Raw genomic sequence first — 23,755 nt, 5'->3', positions numbered from 1 at the left:
AGTGTATGGCCATGGAGCTCAGTCTAGCCCGATCAATCTGTGGGAGCTATGGCATTTAATAGGTGCACAGCTCTCACTGAGGGGGGACAAGGTTCCTCCGCTTCAAATCGTCACTGCTTTTACAAACGCCTTGAACGACCTTGAACTTCAGCGGCGCACCAAAACCCCGCGCACCCGGCTGCCTAATGCTATTATGCTGGGCCCTACATGCTAAAAGTCATTGGTGGTGATAGTGGCTGATTAGATTGTGCCCATTGATCGTGCTGTTAGGACGAGGACGGTGTGGGCTGCAGCTCCTGCCTCTCCTCACGCACACTGACAGTCAGAGACGGAGGAGATGGAGCCCCATGCAGGGCAGCAGATTGAGTTATTGATCATCCGTCTCTGTCCTCCTATCTATGTCTCTCTCTGCTGCAAGAGAGAGACCCCGTCACTAGGATAATGAATTTCACTTATTGCAAATTAACGACATAAGGTTTGTATGGTAATAATGGCCGAAATTTGCTATTTGTCACCCCCTATGGATTCCTAAAAGGAGGAGGGATGAAGGGTATTACAGCCCTGTTACTCTGTCTAAGACTGTGATTTGAATCGGAGGTTGCCGAAGGAGAGAAAGTGTGTGAAAATGAAAGATCTGAGGAGAGAATTAAGGAGAGACTCGTGAGGACTATGAGTTCAGCATCGCTGAAGCAGCGGACGAGAGTTCTGATGCAAGAAATGTAGGTTTGATGGAGGAGCGCGTGAAGAGGAAACAAAGTGATAATAGCAGGCAGCTCAGTTGAAGAGAGCAAAGGGGAAATATGAGAGCGTATGAGTCTGTGAGGAGTTTGTGAAGAGATTGTGTAGCAGGAGGAATAAAGTGGAGAGAATGAAATCGGCAGTGGTCAGACAGTCACAGACAGGCTGCGGTGCCGGTGCTTGAGGGGCAGCCATTGTGTTCCCTGCTCCTGGATTGGTGTGGTAAAGAATGAATGATGAGGCTTGATTACAGTCCATGAGATGGCACATTGTACAGGATCAATCCCGCAATTACAGGCAGCACTAACAGCAGCCCTCAGCCTCGGTTTGGACAGTGCATGGAGTGATTGTGTCAGAAGACAACGTCATCTTCATCAATGACTTGTTGCCTCCTTGTGCCAGAGCCATTTGCCCTTTAGTCTGCTCCTTCTGGACATTCAGCTGCCTACAGTAGTACAGTAGTAGTACAAGTGCAGCCACTTACTTTTTATACATGAGCATGGACTGTAATGGTGTGTAATAGGATGCGTGTTTCTTGCTTTTCCAGGTATGGTTTTGGTTTGTTGGATGCTGCGCTGATGGTGCAGCAGGCTGGACACTTCAGCACTGTTGCTTCACAGAGGACGTGCACTCAAGAAGTCAAACTTAATCCCTTCAGGTAAGAAAAAGTCAGCACCTTCTGTTATCGTATATGTTTGATTTTTGTCATTTTTGCTCTTTACTTGTGGTTTGTGACTGTTGCCTGACAGATGTGATCCATTTTCATTGGTTAGGATCCTTTCTTCAGGAGGTGGAGTCAGTCTGAACATCCAATCGGACGCTTGCCGAGGGGAGATTAATGAGATCAACACACTAGAGCACGTTCAGGTTGGGCTAAAGTTGTTTTTTCTTGCAATATTTGTTGATATCCATTCTGAATTATTAATGTGTAAGAAAGAGTTTAAAGGCTTAAGAGAATTAGACTGTGAGGATGCATGTTGCAACCAAGGGAATTTTCACTTTATTGATTTCATTTAGAAGAACCAGGTAACTTGGTATGGAGGATCGGCCATTATGAAATGCTAGTTTCAAAAATGAAACCTCACCAATGAGAAGATCCATGTCTATGTCCCAAATCTTGCAGTTTTCCATGGCTAAACATAAAGAGTGGTAACCGAGTGTGAAGGAGCGAGGATAGCCCAAAGAGTTCTTGGTTGAGAGAGCTAATTTTTCCAGAGGCTAACTTCCCCTACTTTCAGTTAGGAAAGGCAGATTTCATATGTATTCTCTCCTGTAATTGTGTTGTGGTTCAGTTGTGAGTCTCACGTAACAGCCTTTGTTTCTCGTCCATGTTCCTGTTTTGCCCTGGACAACACAGAAACCCAGAAGTGGACTGAAACATAATTTCTGCCAGCAAACTGTGGAGGCTTAGAGATTTAATACAAAAATGTTTTCACATTTCTGTGTCATGAGTTTTGTCTGAGAATTGAAAAAAAAAAAGAAAGAAGCGAGGATCCCACTGTGATGTGCTCTGTCATTTGCAGAAAAAGAGCAACAATTTTGTTTTCTTGAGCGCGGACGCAAGCGTCCAAATGTGTTTATGTTCGCCTGTGTCAGCAGGTGTATGCGGCGTGCCGCATGTGTTAATTTACGTGCACATTTGAGTGCGAGTTATCTACGTTTGTAAGTGTGTGTACTTGTGAAATAGCGGGAGGGGAGAGAGAGAGAGAGAGAGAGAGAAAGGGATAGAGAGAGTCAGCATGTAAATTGAAAAGGCTTCATCTTTGCGGCTCTGCTCCCTGGCAGAAAGCGTGGGTCAGACCATCGCTGCGAGGTGTGATTGATGGATGTGTTGCCGTGGTAACACGCCGTAAACAGGAGCAGGCTGTCAGTCTTTTTGCAGCTTGGCAGCTCTCTCTGCGATGTGCCATTGTCACACCAGATGTGCTGCTTGTGATGAACAGGGACAGGGAGAGTGTTTACTGGGGGGAATGGGGTGGGTTTGGGGGTGGGGCGGCGGAGATTGAGGGGTACATATGCTTATTTGAATCATTTAGATAATATTCCCCTCAGCCTTTTTTTTAGTGAGAGTGTTCCTTCTTCCACTCACTGTGTGTCTTTGTCTTCATATTCTGGTGGCTGTGGACAGATCATTGCCTCATCCATCTTCTGGTAAACACAACACTGCAGCCACTCTGGTTTTATTTGGATTTAAACACGGGGATTTTGAGTTTGCACCGCACTGCAACATTTCCCAGAGTGAACTATATTATATGTTTATCCGCCGCGTCTCAGATATACGCACACTGAGTCCAGCAATCTCATAGTTTTAAAGGAATTGTCTGACATTTTCAAAAATGTCAAAGTCTTTTGCTGAGAATTAGATGAGAGGAGTAATTCCACTCTCCTGTCTTTATGGTAAATGTAAACCTGCCGCCAGCTGGTTAGCTTAGCTTAGCACCGAGACTGCAAATAGCGTAATCCTTCTTCTCAATGACTTTGTTTGTTATTGCAATATAGTTTGAGTTGCTGCTTATCCGTCATATCTTATAAAGATGTTTCTGAGAATTTCATATTCTAACAGACGAGGTCCATTTTCTAGAAAACATTCACTGCTGTCGATGCTTGAGGTAAAACATGTTTAGATCCATTTGTTGTCATCTGAGTATCTGAGCAAAATATCATTAGAGATTTATGGATTCATTTTTATCTTATCGTTACATACAAACAGGTTTTTACAACTGATTCAGTGTGAAATGCATTAAAGATGATACTGAATTGTGGATTTGCATAATTAGATATTGTCCTCTTTGTTTTGTTTTGATTATTGACAGTGATTTTTTTTAATTTTATTTTTATTAATCAGTTGACTCTGAATACGCCTTAGACTTCCTTCCTCTTTATCTTATATTCTATCAGTGCAAAGTGTTTCCTGAGGAGTTGAGGTAAATACATGGCTGTAAAAAATAAACAAATATGCTGAATGATTCTTTACGTTTTGCATCCACTTGAATTGACTTTTACATAGATTAAAGTCAAATTGTTTTTTTGCTGTTGTTATATAAAGGTGGTCACTAATTTCATGTTCATCCACAATAAACAGCCACAGTTTTACCAACAAGCTACAAGATGGCCTGGGTTATATTTGTAAGATAACATGTTTTCATCGTTCTGTTTCTGTACACCCACTTCCTCCCTGTTATTTGCTTCTGTGACATCCCTCCATTGATCTCCTTCTTCACACCTTCTTCTCTTTTTTTTCTATCTCTTGCCACCTGTCTCTCACCAGGTGAGCGTAAGCATCAGCGCTGTGTGTCGAGGTGACCTCTCCGTAAGCCTGAAGTCTCCCGGCGGCACAGTATCACTGCTGTTGGACACACGACCCAATGATGCCTCCACTGCCGGCCTGAAAAAGTGGACCCTGATGACTGTGCACTGCTGGGGGGAGCAGCCGCGAGGCCTGTGGACACTCCAGGTGAAACACATAAACTGTTGCCATCTGCTTTTGGTACTTTTGACATTTTTAGCAACACGTAGTTGCCCCTCGGCTGCTTTTGTGGCAAAAAAAAGCAAGCAAACCAATACATTGTCACAAGCAGCCATTCAAAAACCTTTCAATTTTAAATACTGAAAAATTTGCAGCCCAACAAAACCTTCAGTCACAGCTCTAATCAATACAAAGAATGAAGTGTTCTGTCAACTGATCCCCCACTAATTACAAGCTCCACTGTGAATGTAAGATCCTGACTGTTTTATGTTTTGTTTTTTTAAGCTTAATTACAAAACAGAGAATCTGGTTTGCTTTATCAGGCAAAATACGTCTTCCCTAGAAAAACATAAAGAACAGCTCGTCCCTTTATTTGAAATTCTTAAAGATGAGGAAATGAAGTACAGAAGAAGAACAGCGAGAGGACTGTAGCTAAAGCGGCGCTGTGTTTGTGTACAACATTTCAAACTGCACCTGTGAAAATGTCACTTTTCTTCATGGGAGTCAAACAGGAGGTTTGACACAGATGCATTTGCTTTACATTATGGACAAACACTGATGAACAGTGCTGTGTCAGCTGGAGGACAGTCTTCCTCACTCATTTTTACAAACCACTCTGGAAACCCTACTTTACATGGCTTCTTATTTATATATCTATCTATATATATATATAGATAGATATAGAAAATAATTTGCTCTGCTTCACATTGTCCTCTTCCTGCTGTAGTGTATAGAAGTTCAAAAATAGCCCAGCACTGCTCAGCTCAGCTTGGTTCAGTTCATTTTGCCATAGCAATATGAATCATCCTCTACTTTCATCTCTGAGCTTCAGCCAAGCATGGCAATCTTAATTTTCCTCCCCACACGCTTCCCTTCCTGTTTTTTTTCTCTCTCTCTCTCTCGCTCATAAATGTGCTGATGTTTGATAGGGAGGAAGGAGCTAAAATGGAAGGGAAATTAAGACTGGAAGGTTAAGTAACCTTGGCCGGGTTTGACAGACACAATACTGCCGACGTCTGATTAGAATCCATACTCGCAGACAGTAGTGCGCTTAGGTCATTTACTGTATATGTGTGGGTGGTTGCTGTCGAGGTGGAGGGGCGGGGTCTCGCTGTGTTTGTGTGTGTGTGTGTGTGGTAATAGGCGTCAGTCCTTGTAAACAGTTGGAGGTTTATAGAGAAAAAGCTGTGAAGATGAAAGACACCCGCCCCCTGTCCTCTATCACCTCGCACTTCCTGCAAACACACACACACACACACTGTATCTCTCACTCTCTCTCCCACGTCCTCGTGCAGATTTACTGTCCCCTCTGTGACCAATTACCAGGACCCAGTATGTCACATGAGACGGGGAGGAAAGACCGTGAAGCTGAGCCGCATAACGGCGGCGCGGCTCATTATCTGAGGGCCGAGACGAGTCACGGCGACGCTCGCAACACGAATTAGAGCTTGCCGCTGACGTGCCGCACGCCTTTGCACACCGCTAATCAGCATATACATACAAACACTGATTAGCTTACAGTAACACTGGTTGTCGACTTTACCATAAATTAGAGAGACGTGCAAACACAAACAAGATGTAGTGTAACAGAGTTATTTAAAGTTTCAGAAATGTGCTTTAAACGCGTTGCCGTTTAAAGTCTTGGCTTTCAAAAATCAGAATCGCCTCTAACAAGCAGCCATTCCAATTAAATCTTGACGAGGCGTGTAGAAAGAAACAGAGGACGTGACAAGAGACACAGAGGACAAACAGAGGGCTCATAGAAAATACAGTGGTAGGGTAAAGAAAGTAAAGAGAAAACTATAAAACCGAGGCCCAGGGAGGGGACTTTAACTGGACTATCTGCAGGATCAGTGTTTAAAACCTCAAGGGCAGTGGAGGAGGGCGAGGAGGAGGAGGAGGAAGGTCTGTGGAGAGTCTATATTGATTTGTCATGATGACAATTGTCAAAAAGCACTGTGGTGCTGGTGAAATAAAAGCAGGACTGAAGTGAAAAGGGAGCGAGTGTTATGGCTCGAGGCTCGGCTGACCTTCCAGCGCTGTGAAGGAGACGAGACTGCAGGGCTAGAATGACTCTTTAACTCTCTCTCTCCCTCTCTCTCTCCGTCTCCCCCCTCTCATATCTCCTCTCCCCTGTGCTCACTCTACCACCATCTGTGGTGCCTCAGCTCAGCTCAGTGCTGTTACTGTTGATCAGAGACAATATTGCAGGCAGTATTGCACAGTATAAACATCCAGAAAACAGCAGTTTGTGTTGTTTCAACCAGACTTGATTTGGGACCAATAATGTGTAAGCATCGATATCAGGGTTACAATAACGGCACCAACCAGAATTGAGAGTGAGCAGAGCAGGTATTACTTTGACCATGTGTCAATTAATTCAATCTGCACATATACACACACCAGCTAAATACACACTATGGATTAGGTGTAGCATGCAGCATTTTGTTATGTTTACGCATGATGTTCATACTTCTATATGTAGTGATTGGGACCCTAAAACAGAGAGTTATTTGAAAGCATCACAGCTTCAGGATTACAGATGCACTGTGCCATCATTGCAAGCAAAGAAATGTAATTGTTGCTATTGCTGTTCCTTGTTTGCAGTGTTTCGTGCAAATAAGTAGACTATCTAAAGAGCTAAAATGCTCAATGCATGATCTTTCAACATGAAAATGTATTAATATAGAAGTAGCCTCATACTCACACTCTCACACGTCCTCTGTAATCCATGTCTGTCCTTGTGCGGTGCTAAAAATGATAGCGTTTGATAGGTAATGGAACGTTATGACAGTTTATATATTTTCTTCCATAATACTATGAAAAGAGAATATTTTCCTTTGCTGTAAACACTGCATGCTAACGACCATTCACCACTATTGCACTGGGAAAGAGGAAATAATTAATGTTTTCTTAAGTAATACCTCAAATGGTATTTTAATTGATGTCTTTATGCTACATACAGATAAAAAAAAAAAAAAAGACATGTGAGTGCATAGGGGTTTTATTTTTGCGTCCTGTACACACAAATGAACAAACAGGCCTTAAAATATAAAGAAACATCACTCACCTCGAGTCTAAAACCCACCTGGCGCCATGCAGCCATGTCCACAGGGAGTTTGTGTGTGTTTGTGTGTTTGTGTGTTTGTGTGTAGCAGGGTGACAGCGGTCTTTGAGCAGAGACTTCTCTGATTCCCAGAGGACACAGAGACTCAAGATGACTGTGGAGCTTGTGGAGCTGTGGAAATATAACAGCACTATTTAGCCTGCAGCACTGTGGTTGCACATACACACACACGCACACAAAACACAGAGAGCTACCCTTGCTGCCCATGACTGACACATCACATATTTACCATCATCATCCCTGGTGCTTTGTCGGGAGCCACTGTTCTTTTCCTCTTGTCTCCCCTACAGATTACACACAGTCAACTGATAACACAACAACCAGCACATAATTTGAGCGCAGTGGAGTTTCTGCTGTGCATGAAAAACATTACTCCAGTTCTCAATGGGGACATGAAATCTAGACCTGAAATGTTCACATATGTATCCACTAAAGAGCCCTTGTATTAAAATGGTTCATCTCGTCAAAAAAACATAAACGCTAAAATTAAATTAAATAAAGCAAATGCAGTACATGTCTCTCTTCCATGGTAGTTATTTTTGACATCATAGCATAAAGGAAAAACTATGAAATAGAATAAAATGGCAGTTTGTGTTGACATAAAATAGCAGCCGTGTTCAACACAGTAGTGTCTGTGTCATGTTAAGCCAAATCCATACAAACAAAATAAAGAATTCAATAAGGATTAAACAGCATACTGGATTGTATATAGTTTTTATGTAATAGTACTTTTGCAGGCTTTATAAATAAAAAAGTATGTATTTATTTTTATTAAATTGCTCATTCCATTCTGAGACTTGTATTATAGTGCAGGTTCCGTGGGTGTTGATGCAGGTGGTTACAGTACACTAACTAATGACTCAGTAACCGCAGAACTAATGTTATTACTTTACTTTAAAGGTGTGGGAGTGGAATATTAAGGAGGTATAATAACTTTAAAAAAAACAAAACAGAATGTAGGTCTTCCTGCCTCGTTTTTTTTAATTGGTGATGTTAGTTTTTGATTTGTGAATTAAGTTTTCATGATACCTAATATAATATGATGTTGTAAGAGAGAAGGGTGAAGCTCACGTCTGTTAAATAAGGAGATAAATAAACACTAGACTTTAACTTTAACTGAAACTAACGTCACCAGGTTTTGGCAAGCACACACCGTAGGAGCATCCGTAAGCTGCAACAGTGGAAACACAATTCACTTGCACATTCACACAGAAATGTGTACTCTTTCCCCACAATCACATACACGCACACACTCTGGCCCAAGGTGGATTTCTAGAGGTGCATATATTTGCATATATCTGCATGTTTAATGAGTTATGGGAGATCAAGCGATCCGAGCGGCCCTTTGTGGGTTTTTCTTTTTTTTTCTCTCTGTGTGTGTGTGTGTGTGTGTGTGGAGGTGGGTTGGGGTGGGTCTCCGTGTAAATCTCACCCGCTGTGTGTTGGCACCCGTCACAGATGGTCGGGGGTGAGGGCACCCTGTGGGCACAGGATACCTATTTCTGTTTGTCTGCGTTAATGTGAGACTAGGAGGCAGCGAGAGTGTGAGTCTGTGTGTGTGCACGCGAGAGTGTGTGTGTGTGTGCACTGTAGGTATGTGTGTGTGCGTTATTTACTACAGACAGTACACTTTTCATTAACATCCTTGTGTGTGTGTGTGTGTGTGTGTTAGTTTTTGTGATTACTGCAGAATGTTGTGTGGATGTGTAACATGTATGTGTGCATAAATGTCTCTTTGGCTTGAGTTTTACCCCTGCGTGCAGTGTGTGTGTGTGTGTGTGTGTGTGTGTGTACTTATATTTGTTTACTTGTTTATTTAGGACTCTTTCTGGCGTGGACCAGAAGTCCTCATGGAGACCGAAACCTGGTCCTAATGAGGCAGAATCTCATTTCTGAAGATTTGATTTGCGGTAAGGTTAAATATGGGGGTAAATAGTTATGGTTAAGGTTTGAATAAGGCGTCCAAATGAATGGTAGTCGATGCAGAGTGCGCTTGTTCAGTTGTTTATAGTCAATCTTGCCGCACCGTGTGTGCGTGCCTGCATGTGCGTGTCTCCCAGCATGCAGTGCAGCTGTGATGGCCCTGTTTTGGATGATTGATGTGTTGGAGGGAGCAGCGAGGAGCTCAGGTTGGGCCACAGCCTCAGTCTGACACACTGCTGCTTCCCTGCTGCTTTACATATGTAGACGCAGCAAGACTCCTCCTCCCCTCCCATCTGACACTGCCTCCCTCCCTCTCTCCCAACACAGCCAACACTCTCTCGTTCGTTTGGGGGGTTTTATTTTGAATCCTCTCTTCTTTTCCACGATGCCCAAAGCAATCACTAATGGTCTCAATACAACTAATTTATTAAGACTAGAAATGAATTGGCCGAGCCTCTGTTTTACCTACAAATCAGGCTTTCTGACAATCACACTGGGAAAAATGCACGTGTAGTATATTTCCATTTAGCAGTTTCACGGTTCTACTCGTGTGCTCACGACTGACATTGCTTGCTGCTTGCTGAGAGTCTTAAATAAAACACAGGCGCTGTTAATGGTACCCTTGTGACACCATACCTGAACAGATGCCATAGCAGAGTCTAGCCTACTTAAAAATAGCTAAATAAATACATAAAAAGTGTTTTTCCCAGTCAGTCTGGAACCAATATCATTTGAAGCACAAATCCGAATTATTTCCTTTAATAAACTCATATACTAGTATTCTTTTGAAAGTGGCATTTCACCTTTTTTGAGTTAATTCAGAATTTAAATAGTTCATCAAAATTGAACCAACATTGGTCATTTAGCTTGACTCATTTTTATTCCATTGCATGATGTAACTCGCTCGTGTCTTGTGAATGAGTTAAATGGAGACTGGTGTAGTTGTTAACATTTGTTTTTAGATTAGAAAGCTACTTCACCTTCTGTTCCCACATTGTTATCTTTCTTTTCATTTGACTGTACCTATCATACTGTGTCTGTCTCTTCCCTGACCCTCCTCTGTATTACCCTCTCTCTCTCTCTCTCTGAACTCCTGTCTTTTCTCGGGCTCACCATCTATCGCTGGTTCTCACTTTCCTTTCCCTGACACTCACTTGTTTCTATATCCTTCCATCTCTCCCATATCACTAATCCTCCCACTTCTCTCTTTTTGTTCCTCTGTAGTTTCTCCGGCTTTGAAATCCTCTCCCTCTCCCCTCTGTTCCTCTGCTTCTGCTAATCCTTTCACTTTCTTTTGTCTCTCATTTGTCTAAAAACTCAGTTTAAATTTTTTTTCCCTTTCTGAGGCCCTGTTTTTTTTTGTTCTCACAATTCAATTCCAGTGAAGTCGCACATTATTTTAGTAATGTCAGTTGTATTGTTATTGGTTTATGTCTTTTTTTAAGTTTTGGTCATTTTATAGGAAACTACATGACAACATGAATTGTTCCTCTTAAAATGATAATGTAATACCTGTGTGTGGAGAGTCACTTTATGTTTACATTAACTGAGGTAAAAACAAACGGGTGTCTCGAAAAATGCTTGACTCATGAAGTTTGCCAGTGACAGTGGGGTCTTAGCTCGGAGGAGAGCCATGTCGACTCTGTAGAAGGGCATGCTGGGAGGCTGGAGAGCATGAGAGGCATATCGATCCACCTGTAGTGTCCAGCTGTTTGTTTACCAACAACAAATCAATGCAGTGCTTGGCTGGGGGCCACCTCTGCTCTGCTCGCTGCACTCACACAGATATATTTCGCACACAAGCATACACAGTTTTCTGACCTCTTCACTTTTCTTTTTTTTGTATTCACCTTATTGTTTTTGCAGCTTTAATATCAAATGGAGGTATTTTATTTGATTACTTATTGATCTTGGATTTGCCTTTTTAGACATTTTGGTAGCAAAATCAAAAACGGAAATCTCTATACAATATTCAGCCCCTTTCCTCTGGTGCTCCAGATGCAATTGTACTTCACATATACCAACAGTTTGAGTCTACTCTGCGTATGACAAACAGAATTACCATTCCCACTGATCAAAATAACAGTTTAATCCAGGGTTTAAACTGTTTTGTTATTTATCAGTGAGAATGTGTTTAATCCGATTTCACTCCCGGGCATCCATGGCAACGTAAGACCTGGGTGAGCACGCTAATTTCTTGTTTTATCTGTTCTATTTTTGCCTGCTATGTGTCGTTTCCAGCTCACTGCTATATACAGCATGCATAGCCATTAGTCTTAAAGGTCCCATATTATGCAAAATCAACTTTTAATCATTTAAATCCTAATATTTGGGACTTTAGAGGGCCTATCAATATGCAAAGTGTGAAAAAAGATGACTCACTCATGTGGGAGAAAAAACATATGATGTTGACTTCTGCGCTCCCTGGGACGCCACAATGCGCTAAATTCCTGGAATTGTTGTCTCGCTGAGCTCCGCTTTGTCCGTAAAACACGCAAGAGTGCTGGAGAAAACCGGAAGTCCGCAAAAAGTTCTATTCTTGGCTCCACAGTGCAGCACAGAGTCCTACACAAACTTCCAGCCTCAGAGGATTTATCTGTCCAGTGGATACTTGTTATATATGATGGCAATGTGCCTGCTAGAGCCTGCAAATGATCACTTTTCCAAATGCTAACTGCTGTTAGCACCCAGTAGCCTCTGTGGCTGATGTCATTTCCTGTCCTTAAGTTTCGTTTTTACTTTTTTTTTTTTAAGAGGTACTATTGAACAGAGCGTTCTGAACAGGGCTGTTTTGGCAGGGTGATTGAACTGCTGTGGTGCTTCATTCTTATGTTATTTTGACCAAATCATGTCACAGACATGTTCATTAGGACACCAGGGAACTTGGTTAACTTGGAGAAATAGGGTATAATATGAGTCCTTTAATGTCTGTAGTGCTCCTTGTTTTGAAAAACGGTCAACTTTGTCAATCAGATCACCTAAATTATTTATTTTAAAAGGGACTGGGGTAAAAGATGCAAAATAGTAACCACTGTAACATTATCACTGAGAGCTTTTTTTTAATTGTTTTAGGGATGAAAATATACACCACAGGGTAAAAACCACTTGTAATTGTTATGGTGTTAACTGCATTTTTTTAAGTGGCTTCACTCGGGTTTTAAACAGTGTAGAGCGCCAGAGTTTAATCCAGTGATATCCCATCTCTGTGTGGTGAGGAATTGATCAGGGAAATTGTTTTACCTCTGCCAGAGACGTTATGTTTTTGGTGTTGTTAAAACATTTTTTTAAAAACCTCCATGACCCAGGGAAGAACCCTTTATTTTTTTGTTTTAAATTTGATTAAAGGAGTAGGTTTAGGGAATTGTTTTTTTACGTTTGTGTTGAGTGATATTGCATTTTAAGTGTTGGCGAGAGCCCTAATCATTTTGAATTATGAATTTCAGAACCACTAGATGGTAAATAGTCTATATTCATATAGCTCTTTTCGAGTCTTGATGAACCCTCAAAGCTGCTTTACACTACAGTATTTGCCATTCATCCCCATATTCATAAATCTATGTGCCATTTTCTATCACACGTCTTTCATAGCCATTCACACACTGCCAGCACCGGCGTCAGGGGCAAAGTGTCTATAGAGTTGGCCGTCCAGCCAAACCGAGTAATAAGAAAACTGGGGCATTGGTCAAAGCAAAATAGTCATTCTGAAAGAGCTTCACGTGTCCTCTGCAGAGATTGGAGAACGTGTCACAAGGACGGCCATCAATCAAGCTTTTAAGAGTGGAGTGGCCTTGGAAGTCACTCGAATAAATGGCCCAATGTTTGCATGTAAAAGGCTGATAGCATGAGTTTCCCTGGTCAAATCCAAAAAACTGATCATCACCTGACAAATTCAGCTGGGGGGGGGGGTTGCTTCTCAGTAGACAGGGAGACTGGTCATAATTGAGAGAAGGATGAATACAAACGCAGAGAAGTCCCTGTAGAAAATCCTGTCTCTGGGAGCATAATATGACCTTAGACTGGGACAACAGGTGACCTTTCAGCGAGACAATGACTCGGATCATACAGCCACAACAATGCTGGAGAGGCATCAAGATTCATTTCTGATGTTGTTAGACCCAGCCAAAAGCCTAGACTTAAACCCCAAATGAGTGGCAGTTCACAGATGTTCCACATCCAATGTCACAATAGTTTAATGCATCTGCCAATACGATGTGTGTATGGTGCATCAGTAGAGGTCGGCTCACGAATCAGTTGGGCCTATTTATCAGGCCAATACTTGCCATTTTTAATAATTGGGCAATATTTACAATATAGGCGTATTTAGTCTCAGAAACTTGATGAATGTTGCTGTTACTAAAACTTTATTTTTTCATGCAGAAGTGTATTTATATTTGGATAACCTCATCAATAACTGTCGTTGTTATCATTAAACAGTTGGAGGAAAAAAGACAATCCGCCAAACTAAACCAGCTGCCCTGATATCTTAGAATCCACATCGCCGTTGGCCCGAGAAACCCCCCACATTAGTCGACCTTTAGTGTACACTCATCAGATTCTTGGCTCACACCTGACTCACCGCCGTGTCACAGGACACAGGACATAAGTCCATGTCTCTGATAGAAACGAATGCCAAGTTCAAATGGCATGAAACCAGTCCAAGAGGCATCAGGGGAAAATAATAAATGAACACTGCGGCATGATAATTGCTCACCTAATGTGTCATAGTAAAAGACAACCCATGAGGCATCCCACAATATCCAGATTAAAGGTAATATTGTTGCTACCAGTTACCTTAGGTTTTGTTTGTATTTGAAGTAAGCACACAAAAATTTAGCTTTACAGCACACGGCTGTAAAATGTTGCATTATCCTCTTCTTTTTCCTTTGCCTTTATTTCCCTCTGTCACACATGACATCACTACCATTTCTTCAGAGCTCTTCACACCTCTGTGTACCTTCCCAAGGAGACAAAAGTTGTTTCTGTTATTAATCAAGCTTAGAAAAGCCAGGTAGTTTTACTGTTTCAGTGAACAACACTGTTCTCGTCATCTTCTTCAGTGAGTTCTCTTTATTTACTAATTTCTTGTGTTAAATTTTTGGAAGTTTTCCATATGAATCACTCTCTGATGCCCTTGGTAATGTGTTTATTTCTAGGTGACTGACCACAAAGGCACAGTGAGGAGATGTGTTGCGAGGCCGACTGAAGAGGAGGCAGCCGGAGCCTTGCTCAGTGTTACACTCATCCTCTATGGCACCTTCCACCCACACAGGACCATGCATGGTAAGTGTCATCCACTTGCAATACTTTGAACTCACAAACTGATGTGAGCACGGAGGCAGTTTTTTAAAGACGTGTGCTGTGCTTATAAAGTACATCCTCTGAAAAGCTAAGTTAGTGGAGTTCAAAAATGAAAGTAGGAGCAAATATGTAGATAAAGAGTATGATCGACCAGTGGAAAATGGCTGTAGGAAGCAAAAACGTCCCAGTCCTTCCTCTCCCACGACCACCTGCCCCCACCTGCCATCTCTGCCTCTTTGGCTGAGGCAGTGGAGTCAGAGGAAGTCAATCAGGCCACTGACCACAGGGACTGTGATAATTACACTGTGACTTCTGGCTGCCCCTCCTCAATCCCACCCCTCCCCCGACAGAGTGCGTCATCTCCCCCCGGTGCCCACAATCCGCAAACACACCCACACGCGCACACACACCTCGTTAACCACACCGGCATGAAGCCACAGCACCTTCCTCCCTGTCGGGGGCTTTAGGGTTTGTTAGAATCACCGAGGCATGCTGGGAGAGAGACACTGAACCAGACTTCCCTGTTGCTCTCTGTCAACAGGAGTTCCCACCGGTCATGGAGTTCCTGGAATTTAATGGACTTTTGAAAGCTAACCAAGACCAAGTTAGGGAGCCGAACAAATGTGACGTTAAAGTTCGGACATGTTACTGATTGGCTGTGGAAAAAAACATCAAACGTTATCACATCTTACATGCATTTAAATTAGATCCAAATGTATTTAAAAATTAATAGAGAAGAACATTTTGTAAAGCTGAAAAGACATGGAATATGGTGGAATTTCACCTGAGGGCCACAGTGGGAGCACACTCTCTTTCTCTGTGTGTGTGTGTGTGTGTGCGTGTGTGTGTGCACGTGCGCGGGCGTGTGCGTGCTTGTGTGTGTGCGTGCGCATGCTCTCTCGTCTCTCTCTGTCAAGATGCTGATCTCTCTGTTGAGAAATCAATGACTCCCTCGCTCCACCTCTCCCTCCCTCTCTCCATCCATCCATGTATCTCTCTGTATGCTCCTGGATCTAACCCAAGTTCAAACTGTTAGTCAATCTGTTGTCTGCACACACACACACACACACACACACACACACACACACACAATCATTCACAGGTTCTTACACTGATGCTGCTCCAGTGTAAATCCTCCTGTTGCCACCCTGTGCTCTGAACTTCACCCACAGTCGTGACATGTTGATTATTTGCAGACATATTTCTGGAAACCCTCAGAATGTTTTGGTAATTTAATTTAATTTAATCTTATACTATAATGGAAAAAATTATGAGAGGATCAATTTAGGGGGCCAGAACTGCCCAAGCTAAACATTTAATGAGAAATAAAGTAAGAGGAGAGAGAGTTTTTGTACTGCTAATCACAAAATAAATGTTAATTTATAAGACTATGCTGACTTTTATATAAGAGTAGCTAGTTCTTTATCTCATCTTTCAGTAAACTTTACAAACTAAGAAGAAAATTCATTCAGGTTTGTGCATGTCACAATTTGTGTCTGGTTTAGTCGGGAAAACTCGCAGTCTCTGTTCCAAAGATTTAGCTTTACTGAAGGGACCTCTGCTTTTTACTGGAGAGATCTTAAAGATTTCTGTCCTCCTCCAAGTCTACCTTGTAATTATTATAGACCACACACATCCCAATGGGAGGGGAAATTACCAAGCAAATAACATAAACCGATTTTCTGTGACCCCGTGTTCTCCGCACTTCTGTAAATCACTGGAGTAAAGAAGAAATACAATTGCCACTTTATAAGGTACATTTAGCTGCAAACTAATGCCGTCTAATACAATAGCCTGCAATAAATCCTACCTCCATGCGCTGCAAACTCCAGCCTCCAAAATGACCATAAAGTTAAATCAACACAACAACAAGTGAATATAACAACCTTCATAAAATTCAGATTTATTGCGGGCCTGTTGTAGTCGACTGCATTTGTTCTTGGCCAGTGGTAAACAAACTGGCAACTCAGTGTGTCTGCTTAATTAACTGAAAGTAAATTAAACGGATTTCTGAGCTGGAATCACAAATATTTATGCCGTCCAGACAAGAGAACAGCAAGGACAAGGCAACAAAACATGGGGTTGATTGTCGGAAAATGTCTGAAATTTGTATGGATGTATGGTTGTTGGACTTGGTTATTTAGTCTCTTCTCTAGTGAATTTAATATCATATTTTTGCCTCATCATGTCAAAGAGGTAGCAGCCTTTTAAGCCTACACTGTAGTCATTAGTCTTATATCGACGGACCCTGATGTGTTTGCCAACATTTTTAAGCCAATATCTGCCGATACCGATATCGCACATCCCTACAAATGTGTCTCGTTCCATGTAACTTTAAACATCATACATGCTCAGGCACCACACGGCAACCGAGTGATGATTTTAATAACTTATGATCTCATTACTTGTCCAGAAAGTGTGAAGTTCCACAAAGAATTTCTTCAACTTCCAGCTTTATTCACTTGTATATTATAATAACGTGAACGTAATAGGCTAATTTAATTGCTTTGTGAGAAAGAGTAAAACGGCAATCCACTTAATTTGTTCTCTTAAAGTTTGCCTCACGCCAGTCACCTTGAAGACGCCTCACGCTGAGTCTCACGCTCACGACGTGAAGCTCCAGCAGCTCCGTCCTGACTGAGTGTCTTTTGTGACGACGCGGCCCTGTCTGTGCACACCGTTTGTCTGCCTCTGTGTGTGCAACGCTGCCCGTGTGTGTGTTTGTTTGGTGGCAGTTACGGCAAGTGACAGTAAATTGCTGTGATTATGTGGCTGTAATTGAACAGGGATGGAGTGTTTAATTGAGTTGTTGTGTCCCGATGTTTCTCTGTAGTCGCAGGAGCTGCAGCACTGACAGGTGCCTCGTCTCGCCTTGCTGAGAGTTTTTTTTGTATATACCATCACATAGGCTTTGTTGTGAGTGTTTTTCCCCGCTTTTTTCCCCCCCTCTTTCAGTGTTGACTTTGGCTTGATGGTGTTTGTTTGGCTGAGGTGTGTGTGTAGTTTTCCACTGTTTCAGCAGGTAGAGGGAAGTGAGTTGTCTGTATGATGCTTCTCTGACAGGTTCAACACATAGTGTTTACGACGATGTATAATTTATCAGTCTCTTTCAGAATCGTGGATCAAAAAAGGGCTTTAATGATCCCCTCAGGGAAAGTGTTTTGTCACCGCTGTACAACACAGAGAAATCAGGAAATACATGTGCAAAAAAAAAAAAACCTAAATAATAATACTAATAACGATGACGTTGAAAGGCTGAAAAGTGTCAAGTCTTAAAGTAACAGAGTAGATGACACAAGCAGCCGCCGTGTAAACAATTGCCAAAATGGTGTGTGAGAACTACCTGTGTTTGTGTGTGTGAATGTGAATGTGAGGAGCTAACTGTGCATGTAATTTTGTGTGTGTTTTATTTATGTTAGTCTGTGTACAAGTCTCTCTCTCTTTCTCTCTCTCTCTCAGACGTTATCTGATCTGCCTCCTGGGCTCTATGGCCCAAATCAAATGGTAGGAAACATCAATTTCACCATCCCCTCTCCTCCTCATCCTCCCCTCTTGTATAATTTCTCCTCTCTTCTTCCTCTCCTCTCCTCCCCTCCAGCTCCTTCCTCTCCTCCCTTCCTCTGTGCATCACTCTCTGTGGAGGTGTGATTACGTTCCTCCTCTCAGCACCAGTCATCTGAGTTTTCAGTGTGTGTGTGTGTGTGTGAGTGTGTCTGTGTGTGTTTGGTGACTGGTCGGTGATCTGAGTAGCCTGGCGCTGGGTATTGTGTGGCGCAATTCACGGGCGATGTCTCCAGTTGAATGCCTCCATTCACAATTACAGCCTCTCCATTAGCTGCAGCCCTCGCTGCCTTGTTGTTGTCTTTTCTTCCTCTCTGTAAAAAAAAGCAATTAAAGAGGGACAAAAACAAGCCAGAGCATAAGCAGTGTACCTGGAAAAAGAAAAAGAAGAAAAAAAACTGCGAGAGAGAGGCGGTGTGGAAGTGTGAGACTTTGATTCTTCAGCTGGGGTTCACAAACACTGAACACTGTCTTCTAGAAAAAAAAGCCTTCATTTGAACATTCGTGCTTGACTGTAATCTTTAAGAGACTCGCAAATATAAGACAGGTAGAATGTAGGTTAAGGATTAAATTATGATAGCTAATTCATCATTTTTCAGTAGCAGGTTCAGTACTGCTTTCATTTTTAGTTTGCCAAACACAACCATGAATAAGATTGAACAGTTTTGTTGTACTGTATTTGCTTATAAACATAGTTGTTATTTCCTCCCCCCAAAAAAGTGACAACACTGTGTTAAACTGCACATGTTGACTAGAATCACGGTTGAAAGGCCAATAAAGAAAACTACCTCGAAAAATTCCACGTCTTTATTTTGGTTTTCACACATTTCCACACATTTTTACACTGCTTGAATGTTGCTAATGTCAACTATTTGCATAGTAACAAAGTAACAAGTCGTGTGGCGCACTCCAACCGCTATGAACGGAGTTCGCTTCTAAATGGCAGCGAAGAATAAATAAACACTGTATAATGTAGACAAGGATATTCAGCTTTTTTTCCTTTTTTATTTCCATATCTTACTCCAGCCTACTTTGTGCACTCAAAGTCCTGATGCAAATGTTATCCTCTGTAGCATTTAAAAAAAAATCACTTGACATTTAGATTAAAACACAGAGGCAAACAGTGCTAAAAACATTCAATCAGACCCTCTGTCCTTTTTTTTCTTTTTTTCTTACATCAGAGAGATCAATCCGGAGCATCGTGTCGATGGGGTCGCGTCACCTTGTTCCTCGAGTGTACCGGAGGGACCGCTACCCTTCTCTGGGTCTGGTCCAGTGGGTCTACCAACTGGAGAGTGACAGGAAGGTGCGGGCTGCTGATATCACTGTTTCCAGACCCCAGGTACAGCACTGTACACAAGAGCCTGAACGCACGTTTCACACATCACACACTCCGTGATTTACTATTCCAATAAATCACTGGCACGACCTAATTTCCTATGGATTTCAATTTCCCTCTGGACATATCTGCATTGATCAACTTCAGGTGTAAGGATGTGCCATGCGTCGCTCACCGTGACACTGAAGAATGGCTCGCAGATCTATACGTGTCTGTGTGTGTGTGTGTGTGTGCGTGCATCGGGACACGAAGGAGGGATTTGTGCAGATGCAGCGTTTCTGTTGAACACTGTCATCACCGTCATGGCTTTAGGATACAAATCCTCGAGTCTGAGTAATAACATCTGAAAATGTCAGAAACATACAGACACAGATAGGAATCAGACAGTTGAGCCAAGACCTGAGATATTGTTATTCTGATCATATCTGCTCATACGCCCGAGTCTCGCTCTGAATATAAGGCACAATTAAATATAAGTCATGATCTATCTGCAGAGAAAAAGATTAGGGTATGATTCCCTTTTAAAATTAAACAGCATTTTGTGGTCCATGTAATCATCCTGCACTTCAGACTCTGAATTCCCCGTTTTAGAAACAGAATGATTCTCTCACAAACCTCTGAGGCCTTCTTGTGACCGTGTCCTTTATGCCGCGTTATCAGGCCAATTGTAGCTCTGACAAAAGCGCGCCGCATGCTGGACGACAGGTAAAGCGCCGTTTGTGTGCGTGTTGCTGCCCGACATGCCCTTGCAGGGGTACATGGTCCCCGGGCCTGTAGATGAGTTTTGTAGATGAGTTTTGAGCCGGTGTTAGGAGGCAGAAACGAGGCCTGACAGCGTCTTTACCCGGAGTTCCTCCCCTAGAGGCAGAGCTGAATGGATCGTAGAAGCTAGGAGGAGAAATAAATTGGAGAAAAGGATAAATCGATGCTTGGCGGAGAGGCAAACAGACCTTCCAAGCCCCGGCCTAGACACACATACACATACACATACACACACACGTACCATAGCGTTGCTTTTTTCCTAGGGCTGTATTGGATTGGTATGCAGAGCTGGGGAGAGAGACGCTCAGAAAAGACTTGGCCTACAAATGATGTCCTTTGTTTGATCCATTAGGTTGGGGGGTTGGTTGGTGGGTGGATGGGGAGGGCCGTCCCACGGAGATAGTGGAAGGGCTGGGAAACAAACATCTCTGTCTGTCTCTCTCTCCCCAACAGCTTCTCATCTATAAGGGAGGAGAAAGAGATCAGCTACAGGAAACACTCGTTATCATCTGTGTCCGTTGATGAGTTAGAGGAAGGGAAAGGATATACTGTCGGTGTGTGCGTTGTAATTGTCTGACGAGGGACGTTTGCAATTTATTTTGACTTATGTGCCGTTTTCTTTGTCGATTTTTATTCACTTTACTAATAATAACAACACCGTGCTCACCGATTTAATCTCTGAGAATGAGGAATAAAATCACACTATTAAAAACATGAGCACTCAGACAGGTTTATTTATTGTCACTCTACAAACCCAGAAAACTAGACACAGAACCCTCTTTTATATTATGAGCTCTACAGGAGAGTCAGTCATGGTGTTTAGTGTGCCAGTGGTTTAACATGAGGATTGATGGACAAAAAGAATAGATATTAAACTGGAAGTGTTGTAACAGTAAGGAATTAATGATCTACTCGTTCTACTATTATGTGATGTTAATGGGCACAAAGCCACCTAAAGATTTTCATGCTAAATTCTTTGAGTTATCAGGTCAGAATGTGGGACAGTGTTATATGCCTGTACAATGAAGTTGACCAGGACATCATACATAAATAAACTACGGCAACAAAAAAGAAAACAAAAGGTACATGTCACTACACTCATATAATGCTAATTTTAAGCTTCAATAATCCAATAAGTGAACATACAGGGCAAAATGAAATGGCAACAAACTCAAACTCAGTGCAGCAAAGTCAACAGTGGACAGTTATAAATATTTGGGACCGTATCTATGTTCCCCGGGTCCTATGTTCCCCGCTTTGTATGTGACCGGGGAACATAGGACCCTTTCTCTAACCCTAATCCTAACCCTACCCTTTTTCAAAAAAAGGGTCCTATGTTCCCCTGTCACATACAGTGGACATAAAGTGGACCTTTTTTGGGAAAAACAGGGAACATAGGACTCGGGGAACATAGGTACGACCCCAAATATTTAAGTCTATAAAATGTTGCCTAAATCTGGCTTAAAAACATTAAACCTAGCAGCATATTCACTCAAAGTGTGTTCATGAGTGATAAAAGTGCTAATTTGGTCCATGCTTTAGTTTAGGTTTGGGCTTAAAGGTCGAAGCTCATTGGATGGATTGCGGTGATTTGAGGTCATTCCTACCGAATCATAACAACGCGAGCGTAGGTCAGTGGTAGAGCGAGTTGTCTTTCAACTCGAAGGTTGTCGGTTAGATTCCTGGCTCTAGTCTACATGCCGATGTGTCCTTGGGCAAGACGCTTTGTCTGCTGAGCAGCAGTGTGAGCAGCATGTGAATGGAGAAAATACACTGCACATAGATCGGACGTATGGAAGTGTGAGTGGATTCTGATACACAGAGCTTTAGCAGCTTGCTAGCATGCTAATGTTTGCTTTCTAGCTCAAAGTGATTTTAGTTTGGAGGCTTTTAATAATAACTAAAGGGATTTAACCTCTGTTTGTTGAGTTGTTTGAGCCAGATCAAGACTTGTTATCAAGTTTATCCGCAAACTTCTATGAACTCTTCTTCTATTTTTTTTTGCTCCATCACAAGAAATTAGCACCGTTCTCGGCTCTTCACCAGCACCAGCATATGTCGCCGTATATTTTGGCTTGGGAGTTCTCTTTCCACTCCAGTGTCTTTTTATAGTTTTGTCGTTCATAGCGTACGCCCTGCTGTGCTTCTATTTTCATGAATGCTGTGAGAAATAATTGAAAGCGTTGTGTACGCTGCCGTCTGTTGCAGCGCTCGCACTTCCTCGTCCCTTGTAAATACTGTATCACTGAGACCCCCGCTGCACGCTGCCGGCTCAGGATTCCTCGCTGATCTGGAAAACTTAAGCCGAGTTCAAGCCTGAATGTTGTGGACGGAGCCAGTTTTTGATTAATTTCAAATTCAGCTGATTGTCTGAGATCATTTTCTCCAAACAGCTCATGTCCTGTCTCTTCTGACTCAGTGGATTCTTATTTTTCTTTCTTCCTCCACTCATGACATCCATAAGGAGGAGGAAATGGTGTCAAAGGAGTCACAACCCCTGCTGCTAGTGGTGTGAAATGCAACAGACGGAGGATCTTGACGAGTCTTAACACAAAGTAATCATGTACCACAACAACTCCAAACAGATTCATGACTTTTTAGAAGCATTAAAGGACTCATTTGCAGATTTGTCTAATAAATGCGAGTATATAAGTCGTCCTTTGTTCTGGAGGAGCTGCCTGAGGGGAAATCAGATTTGAGATGGAGACTTTACATTTGAATTAGAAGCATTATGAATTACATGACTTTAGATTCTGGGAAACTTGAGTATTTTCTCTTATTTTATTAGACTAAATGATTAACCTATAGATAGACTGAAGATAAGGCGCGATAAGATAAGACCTAAATTCAATAAGTCGCTGATTATTTTATTCATCTTCCTAGGCTTTATCCTCAGAAACAGAAAGATTCATTTGGCTCTATAATATTTTACTATACTCATGTGACTCCGCTAACCACATTCTTAGAAGCTGCATCAAGTCTAGATGTTGAGTCTAAGATTTCTGTGATAGTTCAAGCTTTTCTCTCTTTTTCTTGTGTGAATGAAACTCAAACAATGTAGGTTTAGGGTAGTGAAGAGGAAAGTGTGTGTTTACACAAAAAATGTGGCATTTGGAACCAAAATGCCGAAGTAAACAATGGTTAATAACTATTTTGTGTCCAAGGTGACAAGGATTTCCTAGATTAGTTGGAAATCAGGATAGAAATGTATAAATTGTCGTATTCCTGGTTTCTTTTCTGTATCACTTTAAAGATGTCACGGCCTCATCACACATTTCATGTCCAACAGCTGAATGGCATGACTGAAGAGAAGTCCCCCCTGAAACCTGCTCTCGTCAACGAGCTCCAGGAGACAAAGACCCTCCCGGATGACGTGGAGGGGGAGATCGGGCCGTTACCTTTACACATTCTCCAGGATGTTGCCATGGAGGTGCAGCTGTCAGACTCTTCAGATCCAGCAGATGATGGAGGAAAGGCAGCAGACGAAGGGACGGGGGCTGAAAGGCAGAGGAGTGAGGAAACAAATATGAACCATGGTTAA

At 42.2% G+C, this 23,755-nt stretch overlaps 1 protein-coding gene across 1 annotated transcript in view; it reads left to right on the top strand.

Annotated features, from left to right (window-relative positions):
- LOC310935951 (endoprotease bli-like) overlaps positions 1-23,755 on the top strand; it is a gene marked incomplete at both ends in the record, with an annotated part of 153,495 nt that extends 129,740 nt beyond the window's left edge. Inside the window, 6 exons of the mRNA XM_083899960.1 lie at positions 1,286-1,396; positions 1,512-1,605; positions 4,007-4,192; positions 14,408-14,534; positions 19,295-19,455; positions 23,504-23,755. Coding sequence (XP_083756086.1) covers positions 1,286-1,396; positions 1,512-1,605; positions 4,007-4,192; positions 14,408-14,534; positions 19,295-19,455; positions 23,504-23,755 — 931 coding nt within the window. The remainder of the gene's footprint in view (positions 1-1,285; positions 1,397-1,511; positions 1,606-4,006; positions 4,193-14,407; positions 14,535-19,294; positions 19,456-23,503) is intronic.

Source organism: Microchirus variegatus (genome assembly GCF_963457635.1).
Source record: "Microchirus variegatus genome assembly, chromosome: 1".
Lineage (NCBI taxonomy): Eukaryota > Metazoa > Chordata > Actinopteri > Pleuronectiformes > Soleidae > Microchirus > Microchirus variegatus.
The sequence above is the reverse complement of the archived record's forward strand: the minus strand, read 5'-3'. Positions and strand labels throughout refer to the sequence as shown.